The 24,153-nt window shown below is 41.2% G+C and overlaps 1 protein-coding gene across 2 annotated transcripts; it reads right to left on the bottom strand.

The window, feature by feature from the left end:
- Positions 1–1,303: 1,303 nt before the first annotated feature.
- Golga7 (golgin A7) lies at positions 1,304–15,525 on the bottom strand. 2 transcript variants are annotated; one of them, XM_057752743.1, is made up of 6 exons: positions 15,471–15,525; positions 15,128–15,260; positions 9,374–9,526; positions 5,847–5,948; positions 4,723–4,785; positions 1,305–2,601 (listed from the first exon to the last, which is right to left on the bottom strand). In XM_057752743.1, exons 2-5 carry the CDS (start codon positions 15,236–15,238, stop codon positions 4,738–4,740), a joined length of 414 nt encoding a protein of 137 aa, XP_057608726.1. In that variant the 5' UTR covers positions 15,239–15,260; positions 15,471–15,525; the 3' UTR covers positions 1,305–2,601; positions 4,723–4,737. The 2 variants fall into 2 exon arrangements, with proteins under 2 accessions (XP_057608727.1, XP_057608726.1); XM_057752744.1 differs by lacking the exon at positions 15,471–15,525 and having other exon boundaries at positions 1,304–2,601; positions 4,723–4,790; positions 15,128–15,459.
- Positions 15,526–24,153: the final 8,628 nt, after the last annotated feature.

Genomic DNA, 24,153 nt, shown 5'->3' with positions numbered 1-24,153 from the left:
TCCACTGTAGAGCCACGCCCCAGCTAAAATGAAGTAAAAAAGCAATAGCAAAAAGCTAAGCGGATTACTAGATCAATACTTGTATTACTTAGAGGCAATAAAACAAACAACTGGGCACAGTGGTTTGTGCCTGTATGCTAGTCCCAGCTGAGGCACAAGAACCCCCTGAGTCCAGTTTAGTCATTAAGTTCCTATGAGTCTTTTTCTTTTTTGCAATGGATTGAACTTAAGATCTCATATGTGCTAGGCAAGTGCTCTACCACTAAGCTATGCTCCCAGCTCCCTTTAGGACTTTTTGGCTGTAGGCAGACTTAACAAAATTGTTCCTCTAAGGTACTTGAGGTAGAATATGTTGACTAGCCATAATCCTTGCTTGGGTAACTGCAACCCCACCCATGTATTGATTTGGCATGGGTGGGGGTGGTCACACCAAAGCAAATACGGCAGTCAGAGGGCTTCTCGTTGGACTTATTTCTTTACCATGTGAGTCCTGGGGATCCAGTTTGGGTTGCCAGGCTTGGTGGCCTCTCTGAGCCATCTTATCTTGAAGCATCCCAGAAGCTTGGCAGTCTAGACACGCTATCTTGCTAGGGCAAACACGGTGTGAATTAGATATTTGCTATCTTTATATTTTCAAATTTTGTGCACTGGAAAGTGTATGGCTACATGTATTGCTGTCTCCTCATTTCAATAGTAAGATGGCAAAATTTTCCTGTAAGAAAATAAGCTCACAGTAAAATGTCAGAATAGACTGTATTTTGTATCCTTTTAAAAACTTGTGTGCCTGTACCTGCCTAGTATGCATGTAGAGGTCAAATTCCAACTTGTGGATTTGGTTCTCTTCTTCCATCGAGTGGGTCGAGGAGACTGAACTGGTCAGGCTTGGGGCGAGTGTGCTTACCCACGCCATCTCACCATTCCTATTCTGTATTCTCTATAAATCTACCATATTTTTTAAAAAGTCATCAGATGATCCAAGATATTTCAGTAATTCTGACAATGCTTTTCTAATGAAAATTATCTATTTACACTAAGTGAGGGTGGGTAAGATGGATCAGCAGAAGTCTCCAGCTACCAACCAACTTGGATGATGTATGTTTGGTACCTGGCGTCCACATGGTGGAAGGAGAAGTGACTCTGGCCTCCACATGCATGCTATGGCACGAGCGTACCCACAGCTTACACACACAAATAAAATATTAACAACACTTAGATATACTCTATCAGTTATTCCAGCACTGTCTTCCAAATACAATGCCACACCCATTTTCCTTTATCAAATCACAACTACAACACAGTTTATTTAAGAAAAGTTTTACTAATGTGTTAATATTTCAGCAAAGTTATTGCAACAAGTTTAAAAGGCAGACAGACTAGTATAGGCTTTAAAGGAACAAATAAGGTTTATACAATTAAATTATTACACAGATCTATTGGGATTACTGAATAACCACAAGGCCCAGAAAACAAATTAAATCTGAAAGATTAAATCCAGTATTAGCACCTACAGTATCTCTAAAAGTTAAACTTTTAACTGCTTCATTCATTCCTTAGCTTTCTTAACTTTCTCCCAAATACAGTGCTCTCAAACTCCTAAAAGAAAGGACATAAATTCCAATACTAAGAGTATAGAGATAAAGAGCTGGAAAAATTGACTTGAACTTGCAAGTTTAATGTGGAAGCCGAAACTTACTCAAGTTAATGAAAAGATTTCTGTGCCCTGAATACTGTATGTGGAGGCTATGAATCAGAGTTTATGAGTAGGTTACAAATTAGCAACATACAGCATAATTCCTACCAACTTTTCTCCTAAGTTATATCTGTAACAAAACTAGAGTTAAATGTCACTTGCTTGTTACACACTTGGGGCAGAGCAGGGACAGGCATATCTGATGGTTGAGCATCTACTTATTGTGCTTACTGATTTGTGTAATGAACAAGCAACACACACAACATCTTCCCGACATTTCGAGGTAACGCACATGAACATGAATGCTTTCAAAGAAATAACCTGAATTGCATTAAATACTGCTTTAATAATAGCTGCAATACTAAAACAAATAACATATATTATTCTCTCAGGGAGCTTCAGTTTCTGAAATTGAACAGCAGAAATCAATCTTAAGATCGGAATCATATCAAGACCGGCAGCTTTTGGAGATTGGGTGGTGCATTGGCTAAAGCACATGTGTGACACACTCTCGAAGCCTATCACTAATGAGGGGGAGTAGCTGTGCTAAGTCATGACTTGTTGAATTATAAAGTCACCTAGGGAACTGGTCCAGGGAATGAACAGAACCAATGATACTGGTATCAGGTAAGAGAAAGACTTTGTCTTGGGCTGGCCAACTGCTTATTATTTAAATGGCTTTGAATTTTAAAAAGTGAAATGCTTCCTTGTATTTTCTTGAAACGAATCAAAAGATTACAGAGTCCTACACAGTTGGGAGACACAAAGTGGATGCTGAGTGACAAGAGGTCACTCCAGGTGTGGCACCGTGGCTCTGGCAGCAGATACAAGAGAATAACGCTCTGGAGAGGAGGTAGGGACACTCTGCCATCGGCCAGTGGATAGACGAACGTCCCAGCTGGAGGCGGGATCTGCAGGAGGTAAAAAGTATTTTAGAAAGGAATGCTAAAAATAGCCTTGGAAACCACCTCTTATAAATGGTATGAGCTATGCTAACACCCAACTGCTTAGCGAGCTGTGGCAATTAATCACTTAGAATGTGCTGTCACGTAAGTGCTAGCAAAGGTCAGCTACTTTATCACTCACTAATTCATTGTGCTGGCAATTATATTTCATCTATTTTTAACCTTTATTTTATGTGTTTTGCCTACATGTGTCTGTGGACCACCTGTGTGCATTGCCGGGGAGGCCAAGTGAGGGTGTCAGGTTCTTTGAACTAGAGTTACAGTTATAGTCAGGGGGGCGCTGGTGATTGGACCCAGGACCTCTGAAAGGGCAGCCAGCTCTCTTAACCACTGAACCATCTCTCTAACTCCTAATTCATCCTTTATATAATATAGACAATCCTCTAGAAAACATATGCATCTAATATAGATAATAAGATATTAGAAAACTGAAGTGCAAAATAATTTTTGCTTAAAGAGCTTTTTAAAAGTAAAGGCATTCCCACGGTTTGCGATTTCATGTTATACTATTAATTTAGACAACACTCTGTAGACTTTAAGAGAAACAGTCAAACTAAGTAAGCCATCCTTACAGTTTAATGTCCTTCTCTAACATCCTATGCCACACTGGATCCTGGAATTAAGAAACACAAAGCTCTGAAAACTACACTGTATTGAACAAAAATATTTGCATCCATGAAACTATCTAGAAATTCCTAATGCAAATCTTTCCCATTTCAAAATGTCACTCGTCTTAATATTGATACATTAGGCTCTGGGGTATAACTGCTCACAACTTTACACCACCTCAGAAAAACATCCTTAAAGCAGTAACAGCTCTAAGAAGAGTTGCCACACATGGGCTGTGCAAAGTCAGTGCAGCTGTGATTGATAAATGTACTCCAACAGCACAGAACAAAACCACGCAGAGAGCCTGGTGGTTCATCTGAGAAACATCAGATTGGAAGCTGTACATGAGAAAATGTATCGGCAAGTAATGCTGTGCTCAAAACAAAGCCTTTAAAAGAAATAAAACATATGGCAGTCATTATTTAGACCTCTGGCTTTCAAAACTTTAGGTGATACATTAACTATAGCAAAAAGACCACAGTTTTGGAATGTTGAGTGATTTATAGGATTTAGTAAATGAACAGGAGAAAAATGGATTTTTAAAAAACAACTGAAAAGAAAAAGGGCATTAAGAACCCATGATCTGTCCTTTCTGTATGTTTCTGTTGCTGTAAACCTTGAGAGGAAGCATGGCCTAGAATGGGCCTTTGTGGTTAATCAGCCTTGAACTCATCCAACACTTGTTAGCTATGTTATCTTGATCGCTAGTCTATTGATCTCAGTTCGCTCCTCTGAAGTGGAGACTTGTGAGATTCAGAAGGGCTGTTAACACAATCCCAGCGGAGGAGGAGCCCACAAATGGCACCTGCCAGTTGTGTTGTGCTGCCTGTTAATCAGGAGTGACACCTGCGGAGCTCAGCAGAGCTGTAACTGAAATGAAGGGACAGTCAAGTAGCATTCTATCCTTTAGAGAGCTGGACAAATACAGGGGCAGGCTCAACATCTAACTACAGGTTTCTATTACTGTAACTAATTTGTTCCTATTTATTAAAGGGTAGCACCTGGATATATGAGAAAATTAGGGAATGAAATTTATGTTGTACCCTCCAGGTAAAGTTTCTTCCAAAAAGCTCTGAAGCCATGATTCCCCCACCCCGAAATGTCCCTGGGCCTCCTTAAAGCTTAGGCATATAGGTAGAAAAATCTCTGAGCTGATTCATATGTATAACACCCAACTTTTATGAGGCCAGGACAGCTCAAGCATTAAACAAGTCAAAGAAAGAAACACCTCTCTCAATGTCACAATAACAACCAGTCTTAAGATAACAGAGGGGGAAAATAAGTAAATTTGGGTTACATACACATTTATAATACAAAGTGAACCTGTGATTAGCTGAAGCTTATACAACGAGTAGAATACCCTACTTGATTTAGTCTGCTATTTACCAAGCAGGGGGAAAAGTCATGCATAATTAAAAATCTTAACACTGTATATAAACCATATGATTTCATAGTCACCTTTAATTCTATGGTTTATCTTCCACTGCTCACACCTCTGTCTTCATAAATGGTGATTTCAATCTGAACAGCATGGCCGTTAAGAAAACACACTAAACTGTAACACATGAACCTGACAGACTACAGCCAGATGGTGTGCAATTTGATTTATGCATTCTGTTTTGCTTATCTTTGAATCATTAAAATGTCTTCCTACTTCATTAAACATGCTTTTTCTGCTTTGCAAAAAGTGTTTATTATCTGCTATGATTTGAGTAGTTACTTCTAAAACTCTAGTTTTAAAAAGAATCTATGAAGGTTTTTTTAACATTTATTTGTATTTATGTTCTGTCTGCATGTATGTACACACAAAGTGTGTGCAGCGCCTATCATGAAGTTCAGAAGGGAGTGTGTGATCCCCTGGATATGGAGCTATGGATGTGAGCCACCACATGGGTGCTGGAAATCAAACTTGAGTCCTCTGCAAGAGCAGCCTGTTGCGGGACATCATAGCTAAGAATTCATAGGAATTTAGGGGCTCAAAAATGCCCTGAAATTATATGAAAGCATTTTCTTGGAAGAGGTTTCATGACCCCTAAAAGAACCATTGCTATAGAGTAAAATAAAATTCTGTATCAGCTGCACAGCCTAGGATAATGTGACTAAGTTAAAAATTATTTAGCCATTAGTTCATCAAGTAAATGAGGTTTTGCAATTTTATTTACCAAATCTACTTAGTGATTTCTCAAGGCCTAGTGCCTCTAGAAATACAGACAGTATGTCAGAGGTGACGGAGTTACACATATGGCAGCTGTAACAGACTTTAACTAGTCAGATGAACCTGTGGACTGCAACTCATTTGGATGACAAATCTCAGCACACATTTCAGAGGGGCTTCAGGCTCACAGTCTCTGTGGCTGAGATACATCGCTCTTACAAGCATACTTTTACCTAAGATGCCCTCAGAACCAAGAGAGATAGTTTTAAGTAAGAAATCATGTTGGCGAAGGGATTTCACATGAAAATTATGAATGTACATATAAGAAGGGGTAGGAGCTAAATTCTCCCTGGCCAAGGACAAACAGTACCATCACAATGTTCTTTTTACAGATATTTAGACCTTCTGATCTGGACTAAAAAGATACAACTCGGAGTCCTCTCTCAATGGGGTCTGTTAGGAGGAGGCCTTGGGGAGCATATATCTTCTCATTCTGTTCCTGAATGTATTTGGAGACTTTCTTCAGGACCTGCCAAAAGGAAACACCACAGCTTTTTTATAGATTTCTTTTGAAGTGTTGGCTAGATATCAGAATATTCAGACAGTGAGCTGGTTTTCAATGCAAGTCATATGATTTACAAGGCAGAGCTCTTGTCGGCTGCACACAAGTCACAGTGTGTGCAGAGTGCTGGACTCCAGTGCAAGGCAAATGTACAGACATACAGTGAGAATCAAGCCCTAGCCCGCTCACCTCCGTCCTGGGCACACAGAAGTCGTTTATACACACACAAAGTGTCACACCGTTACTATGACCTCTTCTAATATGAAGGATCGCTCTGCTCTTGCTGCTTAAGAACTTCCTGCTTAAGAACTACTTTTCTCCCTCTTGTGTGTTTTCAGCCATTTAAAGCAATGATTGGCCAATAACAAAGGGAGCTCTGTCACGCTCCTGGGAGGTTTATTTCCTTTGTAAAGCACACAGATGTGAATGCTTGCAGGGCTTCTGATCACAGGTGTCTTGAATCATTCCTATGTTTGCATACATTGATACTCTGTAGCTTGCTCGTTTCCTAGACAGGAACTTCAAATTATAAATTTAGTATTAAGCTTGTAAAAGTCAAAACAAATGTAGACAAAACCCAGATGGGACACAAAGTAACTTTGAGAAACAGCAATTCAAAGAGAGTGAGAAAATATGGCTTTACCTAAAGTGAAGGAGCTACAGGCTTTACTTCAGGCTCACAGTCATCAGATCCCCTTTCTGGCTTCAGCATTCTAAGGAACTGTGATTTAGTCTTTAAGTTACCCTGCCCTTCCTTAGATTTATACTATGAGCAAATGATGAGGTTACAAACTTGATCACAATATAAAGAGGAAAAGCAATGCATGAAACAAAACAGCACTAGATGTCAAGCATTGACTAAGTGCACAGATGTACCAGGAAAAGGAACAAAGGAGGTAGATGTTACAATTGAGATATTTTATTTAGTACAAACTAACTTAAACTATGAAGCCCTATTGTGGTTTGAACGGTCTTCTTATTGAAGGCAAATATAAATACTAATATATGTATTACATATAACATTACATATATATACACACATATACATACACATACTATTTAGATTCTATCTTTGGGGGTAATATAATCTCAGGTTTATTCCCTTTTTAAAAACGGTATGGATAGATACTGAAAGAGCAATCTACATGGTTCTTTATTTAGTAAATTTAAAATATTATTTCTAAAAATAACAACTTTTTAAATCTAACTAGCTGCAGCAACATGCGTATCTGAAGAATGTGAGTTCTGCTTGGTCATGATGAACAAACCCTACAGGCACTATCTTCACAGTCTGTCAATCACTCTAAATTACTGAGTGGAAGGAAGCAGTCCATAAATGAGGCCAACTCAGGACTTCCAATCGCTTTTCCAACTCTCCCTTTGCCCCAGTCCATTAATTAATATGAGAGGGAACACAACTGTGTGCACGGAGGGCTCCTAAGAATGGATTCCTTAGAACTGCTTTCCTCCTTGGCACAGATTACTAGCAAGGAAATAGCATTTCTTTATTTGATTCAAGCATAATTTGTTGGACAAAGTTTCTGTTTAATCTTTAGTACCATTTCTGTGATCTCTCGCTCTCTAAAATAAACTCCAAATCTCCTTGCACTGTTTGGAGAAGGCAATACAAGCTGCTCTGAACTCTTTATTCCTAGCATCAGTAAGCTGTTAATATGGGGAGCCATTCAGAACTGTATCTGATAGTTCTGTCCCAAGAGACCTTAACTAATATGGCATCTTATTCAAACTCAATTTAACTTGTTATGTGTATAAATGTGTCTGACCAGGGCACATGTGAAGGCCAAGAGCACAACTGTCAGGATTCATTTCTCTGCTGTTACCCTGTAGAGTCCAAGGCTCAAATTCAGGTCATCGGGCCTACATACAAGCTCCTCTATCCCCTGAGCCATCTCACTGGTTCTTATACTTTAAATCAATGTCAAAACAAACCAAGATAACTAAAAAATTACTTTATTCCCAAACACTCAATTCAACCTCAACTCGTATAACATTACAAAGTTAAACGTGAACATGATCAAACGTCCAGGAACAGACCACCTTAGTTAATGTGACTCAGCACATAGGTTGCTAGAGAGGCAGCATGAACCAGGCTGAGTTGAGATCAGAATCTTGGTTTTTTTTTTTCCCAGAAAATATTCAAGTGTCCTTCTAATTACAGCCCACAGGCAAAAGGGATGCTTTCTAGCTAGTAAACAAAGCAGACAGTGAGGAGAACCTTCTATAAGCTCAATTGTTCTCTAATTCTAATAGATAGTAACAGTGGAGAAATAACACTAATGTCTTTATCTTCACTGAAAAATCAATAAATAGCATATTACAAGCAACAAAGTGCATAATTGTTTAAGCAAGTTTGAAGGATTATTGACAATTTCAAAAAATTCAACTCACACAGTAAAGTGTAAGCATTATATTTGGTTTACCGTTCACTGACAAAGAAACTTTCGTGTTTAAAACCCTGGAGTCTAAATGATTCAATCCACCTTTGCATGGAGAACTAAGGACATGGTTTGCTGTCTAAGTCTCATGACCCGAGTTTAGGTCCCAGAACTCAGGCAGAAGCCAGAAACAGAAGCACCAGCATCTAAAACCCAAGCATACCTTAGCAGGACAGCTAGGAAGGCAACCTGACATCAGCTTCAGGAGGAGCTTGCCTGATCCAGCCGTAATCAGGCAAAGAAGGAAGGCTACTGACTTAGGAGTGGCAGGGGAGGCAAGGCTGTGTTTTATAAAGACTGGAAGGTCAGGTTGGAAGAGCAAAGAACATGGAGAAATGAGTTAGGAGAACACCAGTCTCCTAACTAAGAGTGAGATGGAGGGACATCAACAGAGAAGACAGCAGAGAATGTCATGAGGCTTTAACAAATGGAGAAACAGAAAACACTGCAGTTCTTTACAACTGAGTACTTTCCCTCTTCAATTCTCACACCTAAAGACAGGCTAAAAAAAACAGGGTACGCCTGAAAGAATGGGGAGATGGGAAACTTGCATTCTGAGCATCTTAAGTTGGCACCAGAAACTCTAGTTCTGGTAGGCAGCTGAAAGAGAAGGGAAAAACTCAAGTTGGAGGATAAGATTGAATATGAAATTTTGGAAAACAAAGTAAAAATATCCTCAAAAAACTGAAATAATGAAGACAGAGATTTTCTACAGCCACTTTACACGTGGAATCTGAACACTGACCTGCTACTCCAAGCAGACATACACATTTTGACCTGTTCTTAAGCACTTAGGGCTCACTCCTGTGTACTAGGAACAACAACAAAATCTGAATTATTTTTAACATGCTTCTAAAATTTAAAGCAACTTTACTATATAAAAACTTATCTTCTTTCATGATTTTTAGAGAGCTTCTAAACACAAATGTACAGTACCTTCTCATAATGAGTTTCCATGCATAAGAAGATGGTATATGCTGTTAAACAAGCCAAACAGCCTTCAAGATATGACTGCCCCCCAAGCTTCTCTGCTTCTGCGTAAAGGTTATTTAGAGTTCGAACTGTTTCTTCAAACTGCTGTCTATCAATCTGTAGGGAGGAAAGAATTTAAAGTTTTAGAAACAAAGATGGTAAAGTCATTGCTTGCTACCACAAATTCACCTTATTGTTTTGACAATATTCTTAAAGACAAGAACTAGATCAGGCATGGTAGCATACACTGTGCCAGCACATGGGATGCCAAGGCAGGAGGATCAGTCTTGGCTGGGGTTTGAATGAGAATGGGCCCCAAAAGTTCATATTGTAATACTTGGTCCCCAGTTTGGAACTGTTTGCTAAGGATTAGAAGGTGTGGCTTTGCTGTGTCACTGGGGGTGGGCTTTGAGGTTTCAAAAGACTCTTGCCACTCTAGTTAGCTCTTTTTCTGTCTCCAACTTGTGAATCAGATGTAAGCTCTCAGCTTTTGCTCCTGTGCCATGTCTACCTGCCTACTGATGTGCCCGAAACCATGATAGTTATGGAGTCTACTCACCCTCTGAAACTGTAAGCAAGCCCCCAATTCAATACTTTCTTTTATAAGTTGTATATAACTTCGTCATGATGTCTCTTCACAGCAGAGAACAGTAACTAAGACATTAGCGATATAATGAATGCTGAGATCAGCCTGGGCTCATAAGAACATATCTAAAAACGAAATCTCTTTATGTGGTTAAATCTGGATCCATGTTATTAATATAACTGCTTGGGGTTTACTATCCATCCTATGGGATACTAGAAATCTTGACGGTTCAAAATGCTACTTCCCTATACTGAAATTCTAATGATACTATCTCTAGTCATATATATTTGTATTTTGAGCACCTATAGTGCTATGACCAGTCTTTATGTACACACACTCTTAATTGTAGGGGCACATAAGAGACTCCTTTTATCTTGGAAGAGTATTTATTTTTGTTTTTTCAAAACAGAGTCTTACTCTGTAGCCCAGGATGGCCTCTTACTTGTGATTTTCCTGCCTTGCCCTTCCAAATGCTGGGGTTTAAGGTGTGCACCACCATTATCAATCGAGAGTATGCAATCTTAAAACAAGCATCTGAATACTGAATTTACTAGAAAAACGACAAGAGTATTTTAAGTAGAGTGAGCAAATGGTAATTTTTATGTTGTTTTCTCAGGCTCTCCTTTTGAAGCAATTATTTTGTTACTAGATTTCCATGCTACGAGAAGGGCAAAATTCTCAAACTTACGCAATGCTTCACAACAAAGCCATTTCTAACCTGGCTTTATTGACATAAAATGCCATTTTATTTAGTGACATTATTACCCCATGTTCACACTAATACATTTGTCATTTGTCTCCCAGTGACATTTTAGTTAAGGACAGGCTGTATATATCCCAGAAGATTGTATCACTAGTTCCATGGCATATATGCAACTTATGATGCTCAGAGAACCCATTTCTCAGATCATGTTTGGGTCAGTAAGTGGCAGAGCAGATACAGTACTGCTACTGCCATCCTGTTTTTCACTCTGGTTGAGATAGGGTCTCAAGTATTCCAGACTTCAAACTCATTATGTAGCTAAAGACAAGATGACTTTCATGTCCTGATCCTTGTATCTTCTCCATCTTGCTAGGATTAAGGCACAAACTATCGCACCTAATTTTATTTGGAACAGGGACAGAACCCAGGGCTTCCTGCACGTGAGGCAACTACTCTAAAAACTGAGTTGACTCTCCAGCCCTAGTAATTTGTTTTTACTTTCTTCTAACACTGTTTCGTACACTTCAACTTTCTATAGTTTCTCCTAGAAATGTTGACGCCCATTCGTATGTGGAGTATTTCACTGGTGACTATCATTCTGACCCAGGGCCTCAAATACTCTGGGCAAGCACTCTACTACCAAGCCACATATTTAGTCCAGAAAAACAATTGTGAAAGTAGATAATATTTTATGATCTAGTCTTCGAGCTCTTAAAGTTTCTTAGATCAGAGACAGTTGTCCTTAGTTTTTATGACAAGGGCTAGGTGGACAAAGATTTTGAGAGAGAGGCAGCTAGGCATAGTGGCACACGCATTTAATCCCAGCCTTTGTGAGGCAGAGGCAGGCAGATCTCTCTGAGTTTAAGGCCAGCTTGGTCTCCATAGTGGACTCTAGTCCAGTACAGCCAGAGCTACACAGTAAGAAATACACTGTCTTGAAACACACCCACCACCAAAAAAATAAAAGTCTGGTCACTGAAGACCTAAGCCATGGCGCTCCTGCACTGGAGTCACATCAGGACAGTTCAGGGATTAGCCTAAATGTGACCACTTAACAGTCTCCGTTTTGTTGTTACTTTATTTATCTAAGTCTTATGATCTGATCAATTCATTTAAATTGTTTGCATTTCTTTATATACAGTGATCCAAAACAATGAAATCCAACCAGGATTACCTTATTCCTTCCATAGTACAACTGCCTCTTGGACTAGGAATACTAATTATTATTCTGAGAGTACCATGGTTTGCAAAATGGAGGCGAACCATTGGCCAGTTTAATAAACAAAATCTGAAGTCAGGGATTCATTTTAAAGCTAAGAAAACCAAAAGGAATAAAGTTGTTTTAAAAGCATATGAAAAGAAAATTTTGAGTTTTCAGTGGTCGAGCATTTACTTAACACATACGAAGTCCTGGGCTCCAACCTTAATTCCTGTACGTACACAGCACACACAATTTTAAAAAGTTAATATGAAAGAGTGTGATGGATGGGGGCATAGACGGGAGCAGTTCGGGTAAACAACATTAACCATTATGGGCTTCATAATGTTCTGGGCTCATGGAGCACATAAAAATAGTGGCCTCAAAAGATTATAATGAAGCTGAAAATTCCTACTGTCTAGTAGCATGGTAAACAGCAGCTCAATGCATCCCTCACCACTTGTGGTAATATCGGTACAAATAAACCTAAGCTTCTAGCCTAGAAAAGCACATGCAACCAATACTTAGCAATGGCAGCAAGTGATTATAGTACTGATCTACCACATATAATCTATGCTATCGCTTTCAGAGTTCTGGATTGCACTCCTACTTATAAATATGGCAGCAGCAACAACAGATTAAAGTGCTTATGCCATGATCTACACCTAGGCTGTGCTACCATTTTCAGCATTCTTTTGCACTGCATTCCTCCTTTCTTATACTTAATGTTGGTGTAAGTATATGGTTAGCGTAACAAACCTGCCTTAGTGATGTATTCAATGTTGTGAAGTGGCACACAACTGCACTTATGATGTATTCAGTGTTGTGAAGTGACACACAACTGCACTTATGATGTATTCAATGTTGTGAAGTGACACACAAGTCAAGGCTAATTCTGCTGACTAGATCAAGGACAGTTTGTCTTTACTACAGTTCATTTGGATTGTTTTCTATCCCGAAGACCAAGGGTGACTAAAACATTTGCATTTTGGCTAGAATGACAACAAATCTTCCTTTGAAGAACTACCGAGGCATCTAAGGACATCGGTGTCAAGGCACCACATTCTCCTAGGCAGGACCTAAGGATGAAAGTGTCAAACATCCCATTCTCCCAGGCAGGGGACTCTTGTTAACTGATGCAATGCATCCGCACACTCAAACAGCTTGCATGCAGTTTCATTTTTGTTTTGTTTTAACTAATGTAATGTAAGGCACTTATGTGTTAGTTTCTTTCTCTACTAAGCTGTCAAGTGAGATTCTCCCACAGAATGAAACCGGGCCTACTGGCAGAGCAATCAGCAGTATTTCTAAGTTAGTAAAGAAATAAACCTTTCCCATTACACAAAGCAAGGAAAACTTAAACTTCTAATTAACAGATACACATAAAGCTTTTCCAAATAGTTTAAGATATAAACTGAGGTTTAACTCACACACTAAAAAAGTCAAAAGCACATTCCATATAGTGCTCAGTACCACAAGCAATTCTCAGGTTTATCAAGTCAAAGAAGTACCATTTTTGGGTGCCAGAATTTAGCAACATCAATTTCCTGTAATAATGTGGGGTAATGTGACTACAGCTTATTATTTAAATTTAAGATGATCAAAGAACGGTTCTATCATACCCAAAGGCTAATGCCTGATTTTGCATATATGTGTCTGGCTCAATAAAGAGGAAAGTTTGACCATTAAACCAGCAAAAAAAAAAAAAAAAAAAAAAAAAAAAAAAAAGGCATTTAAATGGCATTTCACAAACAAATAAATCAAAATCACACTACCCTCACTCTCTCTGAGATTCAGAGAGCATACTGGTCTATAACTCAGAATCCTGCCTCTGACACCCAGGTGTTTGTGGCCATACTCTGTTTATACAGTATCTTTTCAAACCTTGTTTGATCTTTAGTTTGAAGATATTAAAAAAAGAAAAGGCAACTGGGCCACTAACTTGCCTATGGCCATAAATTAAATTTAAGGAGAAGATAACTAATCAACTATTTTCCAACACTAGGACTCAGTCAGTGCTGGGGACTGAAAGCGGAGTCTCACACATGCCAGATGAGTGTTCTACCACTGAATGATGCCGTCAGGATTCCCCTCTTTTCAAGCTATTTTGGAGTAGGGTACCTTCAAGCTGCCCAGGCTGGTTTAGAACTTGACACCTTCCTGCCTTAACTTCCCTAGTGGCTGGGATTACAGGCCTAACTATTTAGTGTTGGGGACAGAACCCTGGGCCCTCAACCTGCTAAGGACAGGCTCTAGCACTGAGCTACACACCCTGCCTACAACCCGACAAACTGATTTTAAATGGCTGGGGCACATTTCTGTAGTACACACTCCTCTCCGCCCACCTAGTCCACAACTGGCATTTCTTAGCCCCACACCCACACCACGCTTAATCATCTCTAAGTTCCTCACCCTTCTAGCTCAGTTTTCAGAAACTGACTTCTGAACGGGAACAGAAGGTGAGTAACATGGCTGACGAACAAAAGAATCACACTGGATAGGCACAGGCACACACATGCCCACAGCACTAACTTTTGAAGCAGGATAGATTTTGGGGGGCGCTAAATCTGAAGGAATGGTAAACAAATCCATCTTTGTTTATAAGGTTACCCAAAGGCCCTATACCTGATGACAGTTTTGATATGCCCGGCGAACAGGAAGCTCCCAGGGATTGCTTCTGGGAGTGAAGAGTTCACTACAAGTTCCTCAGTCATTCCTGCCCAGGCCCAGGGACGTTTTTCAGGTTCCAAGAGGGCCTGTCCGGCCTACCAGGCACATCGCTAATGAACACTTTCTGTCGAACAGGATGATCATCAGCACAGTGACCACAAGCATCAATCATGAGAATGATGATGTTTCCTTTTGCGTGGAAAGGCGGTAGGGTATAGGTCACCACGGGCTGTATGAGGCAGCCTGGAGTTCCAGGAATTAGTGCCTCATCAAGGTGTCAATAACCGTGTGTGTGTGTGTGTTCTGTTAAGGACACCCCTGGGTAGAATGAAGGCAGTGTGCGTCTTAAAGTTCTATAAGATCCCTGTACTCTGAGCATTGGCCTTAAAAGTCCCTGTCCAGATACTAGACCTTGCCTTCTACATCTTTTGCCATGAACCTGGAGGTCTGCCGCTCTCCAGAACCAGGAGACAGCGGGTGGGATGGTGAACCCACACTCCCTCCCGCTCCAGGGACTCTCCCTCCCCAGGGCAGGTGCAGGGAGCCAGGCTGCGTGCGTACCCTGTTCTCCAGCTCCGCGGGGAACTTGGTCTGGAACTGGCAGCGTGTGCCGCTGCTGTAGTCTCGTTGAATGAACACCTTCCCGGACACCGGCGCTTGCTGCGGCCTCATGGCGAGGACAGGACCCGCCGCTCTGCGAGTTCGGGGAAGACACGGGTCAGATCGCCGGCCTGGAGCCGGCTCTCCCGCCTGCCAGCCCTTCGGAGCCACCCACCGCCCCAGGATGCCCAAGGCCTCCCCCTCGCCGTTCCCCTTCGCTCATGGCTGTTGCTGAGGGCCTCCAGCTACCCTAGCCCAGGACCCGCGCCCCCCCTCATCCTGGTTCGGCCCTGGAAACACAAACCCGCCTCCTCGGCCCTCCGGCAGCTGTCGCACTGCCTTCGCCGTCACTTACGTCCTGTCGCAAAAAGTCTAGCCTCCCCCTAAGCTTATTCTAAGCCACACGTTTACGCCCCGCCCCTCCGGCCGTAAAGCGACCCGCCCGCGGCTGCGCAGTGCAGCGAGGTGCGCCGTGGCTGGCAAAGGGTTCTCATGCTGTAGGCGGTGAAATCCCTTCCGGGCGGAAGACAGTAGAGCTGCTGGTCATAGTATCCCGGAATTCGGGGGAAAGATGCCGGGGTTTGAAACGCAGGATTCCCTGTTAGTTATGGTGAGGTAGTTTCTGGTCACGGGAGTGTTTTCCTTCTTGACTATTTGTGCCAGCTTTCATTTGTGCTGCATCACCGCCTGCAAACCGAAACCACAATAAGAACGGCCATGACTCCAAACCCCTTAGACACAAACTGTTCACCTATGTTTACAACTACGAAACAGACGAGTGGGGATGCATTTGGCCCTCGGTACACTCCTCAGCGCAAGGGAGAAGGACAATCCTTCCGGACTGCATTGTCCCTCATCCCTCCAGCTTTTACTTGAGGTGTTGGCTCTTCATCCCAGAGACCTGCTTACACAGCTACGCCCGCTTAGGCGACCAGACCGGACCTTACTGGTGTTTTCCTTCCTTCCTTCCTTCCTTCCTTCCTTCCTTCCTTCCTTCCTTCCTTCCTTCCTTCCTTCCTTCCTTCCTTCCTCCCTCCCTCCCTCCCTCCCTCCCTCCCTCCCTCCCTCCCTCCCTCCCTCCCTCCCTCCTTCCTTCCTTCCTTCCCTTTTCTCTCTCTTTCTCTTCCTCCTCCACTTCTTTTTTTCTAAAGCAACTTTGCCTGGTAGTTGTTGTCTCTTACTGTGCACGGTGGCACACGCCTTTAATCCCAGCACCAAGCGGGAGGCAGCAGAGGTTCGTTGGGTCTCTAAATTCAAGGCCTCCCTAGTTTACGGAGATAGTTCCTGGCCAACCGGAGAGACTTAGTGAGACCTTGTCTCAAAAATGACTAACGTTGTCCCTAGAAAGGGTGTAAGTAATCTAGTCATTTAAAATGGACACAATTTGCTAAGTTCTATCGAGTTGGCACCCTTAAACAATCAGTACAATCAAAATGTAAACACCACCTCTAAGAAGTTACTTATTTATAATCCTCCCTTTCTGCCACTCACCAGACCCCTCTGCCCAGACCCTTGACCTTTCTGTTACTAGAAATCAGTCTGTGTTTCTTTAATGGTTACTTCAATTGAATCATAGTTTTGGTCTGGCTCTTACTGTAGAGATTATGTTGAGATGCCTCTGTTGTGTGCACGATTCCCAGTTTGTTCATTCACTTACTGATAGACGTTTGGAAATTCTCAGTTTTGGAGTAATGCAAATAAAGCTGCAATAGACATTAACCTACATGTCTTTGTATGGTGTATTTTTTTTAGTTTTTATTTCTATCAGTGAGTACAGTAAAGTCATTTCTTTTTTAAATTTATAAACGTTATTTTTTAAAAGCTTGCAAATAAATAAAAAAGATCACACAGCAAAATTAACCAATGCATTTTCTGTACAACTCAATGCACTTTATACAGGGAAAACAGAACAGAAACTGTGGAGCTTCACAATTAATCTTACACTTGCAGTGTCTAATGTATTTTCTGCACTTAACAACCACCCAAAATAACAACAAAAAGTCCTTGGCAAGATTAAAATACTTCCTCCCCCCATTGTTCCTTGATTTGGTTTGCCAAACACTTCAGTTAAATCAATTGATTTAACTGGAAAACTATCAGATTTATTTGAGAGGGCATTAGTCAGTTTTTCTGCTGTCTTTATTACCCTGGCTTCTGCACTCGCCCGCAAGCTTCGTGTCAAGAAAACATGAATACACCTCCCTTAAGATCTCTTCCTCCCCTTTAAAGCTCTCCCTTCTAGTCTCATGACCTACAAACACACATATTTCTCTTCAGTTCATGAGTAGGTGGCTAGGTTGTGGTGAGTATAGGGTTAACTTTTCGTGAAACTACTCAACCGTGTTCCAGTTTTACCAGTCGTGTCTGAGGTTTCCCGTTGCTCCACGTCTTGTCAGAGTTGTGCTTTTGATTTTCATTTTTCCGTACAAAATGATTTTGAGTGTCTTGACATGTATTTACTTAGCTGTCATAGTCCCTCGGTGGCGATATGACTGTTCCATTGTCTGGCGCATGTTTGTATAGTAGGCAGTAGTCCATCAGTGTACTGAAGTATGTGGCACAGGCTTATGCAGTAAAGAGATACTTATTTTAGTCCTGAATCTGGAAGCTCAACTCCAAGATGGGGTGGCTTCTTTGGCTTAGCCCTTTGACATAGCTGGCACATTCTAAGGGTATATATATATCCCTGGAAAGCAAATGAAAATGGGTGAGGTCCTACAATCCACTTTGAGGGTACATCTCCAGTCACCCAAGAACCTCCCACAGGGGCCTATAGCACTTATCAATACCTTGAGTACAAAATCTTTACATATAGATTTCTCAGGGAATCAACTCATACTAAAACTATAGCAGTTTGTTTTTGTTTTTGAATTTTGAGATTTGTGTTTGAATCAGACACATGATTTGTAAACATTTTTCCCGTAGATTGTAGACTGTGTTTTTCCTTTCTTAGAATGTTTATAGACTTGAGAAAATAGCATGCAAATGTTTTGAGGAGGAAATTATTCTGCCTGCCATAAGCAAGGATTGAAGCTCGCTAGTCTGGTATGATTGCAGCTTCATTTGGTTATTTGGTTTCTGTTGGAGAGGGGTTGCAGCTGGGCTCCAATGCTTAGCTCTCCCATCTCCTTTGTCTCTGCAGGATAAGAACTTATTGTGTATTATCTTGCCTATAATTTTTCTCTGTCACTGAGTGTCTGTGTGTAGCCTCTCATCTGCCATCTTACCCAGAAGTGTTGAGTAAGCTCTGTTTTTTGTGAGACAGGGTCCACTGTTTCCTAGAGGCTGGTCTCAACTCATTATGTAGCTAAGGATGACCCTGGACTTTCGATCTTCTGCCTTTACTACCAAATGCTGAGATTGCCGTGTAGGCTACTTACTGTGCCAGGTTTATGTGGTGCTGGGGATCAAACCTGGGGTTTTATGTTTGCTAAACAAGCATTCAAATAATTGAGCTACATCCTCGGCCCTAAAAATGTAGATAATAAACGCAGAGATGGATATCGTTATAGAAGCAATAGGTTTCTAGGGAATAAAGACTGAAGTTGTTACCTTCTTCCCATTCTGCACAGAAATTCCTTCCACAGCCCTTTCCTTAAGCATCTGGATTCAATTTTCCGTTGTTTTGCCAGCTTCCCTTCAAACTGCCTTCTAGATGTTTGTTTATACCTACATACCTACAGACTCTCAGTCTTGATCAGAGAGTTTTCTCTTTGCAGTGAGTGGCAATAAATTCAGAAACTCATGCTGTTCAAGATGCTGAGAATAAGTGACATTTGAGCTCTCAGCCCTAAACAGAACATTTACACCACTCCTGTAAGGCTCTGGAACACTGGAAGAGGGAGAAGAAAGAATGTAAGAGCTGGGTGATGAGGAGCAGGGTTGCACAACACTATCTTCTGGGTATGACAAGGCCCTTGAAATAATGGGCTCACAGCAGCTGTCATTGTATGCACTGGGTTTGCCTAAGACTAGACCTGCCAGCAGTCAGGCTCATGGGCCCTACCCTTCCCTGGGGAGCTATTAGTTATTGATGGATGCTCGGGATGGGGAGTCATTGTCTTCAATTGGGTATTCACTGATGAGCCTATTAGGCTCCAATGGATAGTTCTATATCTGTGGTGTATGTGTGTGTATGTATATGTGTATATATATATGTATTATACATAGAATATATATATTCTATCCTATGGTGTGTGTGTGTATTCATTCTATCAGCTCTAATGACTATCTGTATCTCTGTATCTATATCTATACCTATATCTTATGGACTGAACTGGATTCTTGGACTTTCCATTGGTAGGCAACAATTGTTGGACTAGCTGGACCACAGCCTGTAAACCACTCTAATAATCCTAGATAGAAAAATAGATAGATAGATAGATAGATAGATAGATAGATAGATGATAGATAGATGATAGATATTTAAGGTGAATCTTCCTGCCATAAAAGATCTGGATTAAAAGTGATTCTTCCACTTCAAATGATTTTATTAAGAAAAATCCTTCATGTGTATCCAGCTGTTTGGTTTTAGCTAGTTCTACATGAAGTCAGGAGTTTACAACCAAGAATAGTCATTTCCTTACTCTATATTGTGTAAAAATGTTATTTTTTCAGGCTGTGCCTTCCCCTGAGAGACTTATTTTCCATTTTTATCACCGTGCTTCTAAAACCTCGTAAACTGTGCTGCAGTTTCATCAACTTGTGTTCATTCTATGACCACATACATAGTAATAGTTACTGTGTGCCATGTGAGGAGAGAGTTAATGTTAGTAATTAAGATTAAAATGAAAAGACTTACATTTGTCTTGGTCAATTACCAAGGTAGGCAGGATGGTCTGACAGATTGTTGCCAATCGAAGCCCTGCAGGTTGTGAATCTATCGTTTCAAGCGCTGACATTGTGAAAAGACGAGTCCATCTGTGTTTACGGCATAGGGCTTTATCCATGGTTCTTACGTGCCGTGATAACTGACTGACACAAAGACAAATTTTATACCACCATTTTCATAAATTTTGTGTTTTGGTCACACTCACTCCCATGCCCACATTCCCTCTCCCACTCTGCTGACCTTCTTCCTAACTCATCTCCCCTCTGCTTCCATGTTTATGTGAATGTGCCTGGTTAAGAGGCCAGAAGTCAGCATTGGGTGTCTTACCCTGTTACCTCGTTTATTTTCTTTTTTTTCCCCAGGGTCTTGGATTAGAGCTCAGTGATTGGCTAGACTGCCAGGTCAGTTTGCTCCAGGATTCTGTGGGTCTCTGCCCCGCCTCCTACCAGTGTTGGGTTACAGAAGTGTGCCACCACATCCAGCTTTTACATGGGTGCTAGGGCTTCAAAATCAGGTCCTCTTCTTGTGCAGCAGGGCTTTATCTCCCTTGTGCCCCTTGTTTGATCCAATGAGTTTCATTAGGGTTGCTTACAAGAACAAGGGTAGAGGTTATTCACAGGACCATGGGTACCTATCAGTGGCTGTACCACTGAAGAAAGTCTGTCTTCCTCCTCTAGCAACTATCAACTGTCTGTAACTTCTTGGGAGATATGTGTAGTGTATGTCTGTTCTGGCTAGTTTTATGTCAACTTAATATAAGCTAGAGTTATCTAAAAGGATGGAATCTCAGTTGGCAAAATGCCTCCATAAGATCCAGATAGGTAGTTTCTTAGTGATTGATGGGAGAGGGCCCAGCCCATTGTGGGTGGTAATATTCCTGGCCTGGTGATCCTGTGTTCTATAAGAAAGCAGGGTGAGCAAGTCATATTGAGCATGCCATAAGCAGCACCTTCCCTGGCCACTGTATCAGTTCCTGCTTCCAGTTTCCTTTCCCATTTTGGTTCCTGCCCTGATTTTTCTCAGTGATGGACAACCTGAAAAGTGTAAGCTGAAATAACCGTTTCCTCTGCAAGTTGCTTTGGTCATGGTGTTCATCATAGCAATAGTAACCGTAACAAGAATAATGTCTGTGATTCATGAATCCCACTCCCCAGTTACTGTCAACTGCCTGCAAATCCTCAGAAACAGGTAATTTTATTCTAATCTTAACTACTAATACTAACTCTCAAATCACATGATACATATCACACAGTAAATATATCTTTTCATGTGTGTGTGTGTGTGTGTGTGTGTGTGTGTGTGTATATATATATATATATATATATATATATATATCTTGCACTTAAAATGAAATGAAAAGCTCCTTATAAAATGGAGTCTCTTAGGGCAAGGTACAGCCTGGAAAACAGATGATAGCATCGTTTTATTCAATGTGGAGTAAAGTTTAGAGCAGGGGCAGTCTGTCTTGATGCAGCCACCCTTGGGGTTTCTTATTTTTGCCTGTCTTCACATTTCTTTCCTGTGTCTCATTGTGCCTTTGGCTTTCTCTCTTCCTGGATAAGAACAGTAAACATTTGATTTAGGACCCACAGAAATCCTGACTTAACTCGATTATATCTTCAAAGACCCTGTCTCCAAATGAAGGCCTGACATTCTTGACTTATGTGGAGTTTGGAACACCATCCAGTCTGCTAAATCTGTGCTGCTGGGTGAGGGATTTGGCTCATAATAAATATTTGAAACATTCACTTAGGGAGCTGGAGAGATGGCTCAGTGGTAAAAGCACTTTCCAACAACCTAAGTTCAGATTTTCAGGACCCTTGGGAAAAGCCAGATGTGTGGTAAATACCTGTAATCCCAGCACTCCCAAATAGAGGTGGAAGACCGAGACAGGAGAATCGCCGGGAAGCTCATGGGCCAGCTGGTGTGACATATGTGGTGCAGTGGCCACAAGCAAATTGAGACCCTGTCTCAAAGACAGAGTGGAAGGTGAGAATCAACTCCCAAGTTATCTTCTGCCCTTGCAGTTACGCCATGACCCACATGCACCTGCATTTCCATACCCACATATGACATATGTACACACATACCATATACAAACACATAGACACACACGAAAGAAAAAGCAGAAAGGGATTAGTTTCGTTTATGGTTTAGAGATTATAGTCCATGACGTCATTGCTTTTCGACCTCCAGTGTGGTCCTGAATGATAATGTGGAAAGTACTTGCAGGGCCAGATTGTTCACTTCCTGGGCAAGAAGTCACTGGGAAGGGGATGAGTACAGTGCCCTCCCCACCTTGTTTGAGCCCACAACCCCAGGACCGAAAGACCTCTCACTAGGCTTCACCTTAAAGCTTCCGCTACATCTCAATAAGGTGATGCTGAATATGAGGCCCTTAACAAATGGGTCTTCACACAAAGTGGAGCAGTGCTCATCGTTCTGATTACTATTAGAGATATGCTAAATCAGCAGTGCCCACTCTTCAGTTGACTGTTAACGTTAGGAACGAGGCTAAAGAAATCGTATACGCACTCTCCTGCAGTACCTGCTTCTTGACCTCTTGGTCTAGTAATTCCAGCCAAGCAAAGATAATAACGTGACTCCGATATGATCTCAAACTCATCTACCAATGCAAGGTTCAAAGTTGCGTCTCATTCTCTAATAGTTAAAAAAAAAAACTCCGTCAATAGTTTAAGGGGCAAAGCTATTAATCTATTGTTGAAAATACATCCTTTCATTTCTCTTGAAGTCTGACAGTTTGCATGTGTTTAGTTTCTTTGAGCTCTACATATTTATATTGTTTTGTCTCTAATATTCCCAAGAAACACTTTGAAGATGAAGAATGATTTCCTTTTTTTAAGTAATCCTGAAAGCCTGTGCTGAAGGGATAGGCAAACCACGAGCATCACGATATGTGATGGACAAGCTCATGTGACCAGGAGGGTAGTCGAGACCTTGTGACAGGTTCATCAGCACAGGGAATGATGATTGGTCCTGAAGTGGGTTGAGTCTTGGATGAGGGAGATGACAGGATGAAGGCTCTTTAGCAGAGGAGGGGAATGGGGATAAATAGTCTCTCTTTCAAGGTGAATGGATGAGTCTTCATAATCCCAAAGCCTCAATCTTTTCCTATGACTTTCAGGATAGTTTAGTGTTTAGAACTAGTTACCCCGATGAGAGCATCACCTGCACAGATTATTACCCTAGAACTCTTCCAGCCCCTTCACTTGAAACGAAATGTTTCCATATCAGAACAAAGCTAGATTTTCTACACCACAGCCTTAAGTCCCACTGTCCTGCGAGTATTTTCAGCCTTCCTTTCAACTTCCCTCTCTGCAGTTTTGGCCTTCTCTCCAGCTACCCTCTCCCCCACGTTTTGTTTTATTAATGTCCAGTCCTTCCCTCCCATCTTTTCCATGACAGTTTTAGTCAAACTGAAAGACATCCTTCTACTAAGGCTGCTTTAACCTGCCATCCCTGCCCAGGCTTGTGCTGCTATCTAAAGCTACCTTCTGCTTCATCTAGCATCGCTTCTGTTTGTTTCCTTCTAAAGAAGCATAACAGAAGCACGTGGGCTGAGCAGATCCATTTAAGAGTTTTTATTTGTGGTATTTTTAGGGTGCACAGTGGGCAGGACTCCCAAGAATCACTGCCTTTTTGTTTCTATGCATTCGTTGGTATTTTCTTTTTCTTTTTTTTTTTTAAAATATTTATTTATTTATTATTTATACAATATTCTGTCTGTGCATATGTCTGCAGGCCAGAAGAGGGTACCAAACCTCATTACAGATGGTTGTGAGCCACCATGTGGTTGCCAGGAATTGAACTCAGGACGCTTGGAAGAGCAGGCAATGTTCTTAACCACTGAGCCATCTCTCTGGCCCCCTCGTTGGTATTTTCAAGTCAGCATTTAGTTTAGCAGCCGGCCTGCTTCCTGCATTTTCAGATGGCATTATTAGCATATGTTGAGTATGTTCCTTCCAGCTCTGTTCTCTCTAAGACTTTGATAATGAAGGCATGTTGGATTGTGTCAAAGGCCTTTTCTGCATCTATTGAGATGATCACGTGGTTTCTGTCTTTAGGTTCACTTAAACAATTTATTATGCTTATTGATATATGTGTATTAGACCATTGAGTCTTCAGGATAAAGCCA

This window comes from Chionomys nivalis, chromosome 20 (assembly GCF_950005125.1).
Source record: "Chionomys nivalis chromosome 20, mChiNiv1.1, whole genome shotgun sequence".
In the NCBI taxonomy this organism is placed as follows: Eukaryota; Metazoa; Chordata; class Mammalia; order Rodentia; family Cricetidae; genus Chionomys; species Chionomys nivalis.
Note: the sequence above shows the minus strand (reverse complement) of the source record. Positions and strands in the feature narration are given on the sequence as shown.

Coding starts and splice junctions, on each gene's coding strand:
- Golga7 (XM_057752743.1), bottom strand. CDS start 15,238: ATGAGGCCGCAGCAAGCGCCGGTGTCCGGGAAGGTGTTCATTCAACGA. Junction 9,527..15,127: donor CCGCGGAGCTGGAGAACAGG/GTACGCACGCAG, acceptor TCCTCCCTACAG/ATTGATAGACAGCAGTTTGA. Junction 5,949..9,373: donor TGGAAACTCATTATGAGAAG/GTACTGTACATT, acceptor TCCTTTTGGCAG/GTCCTGAAGAAAGTCTCCAA.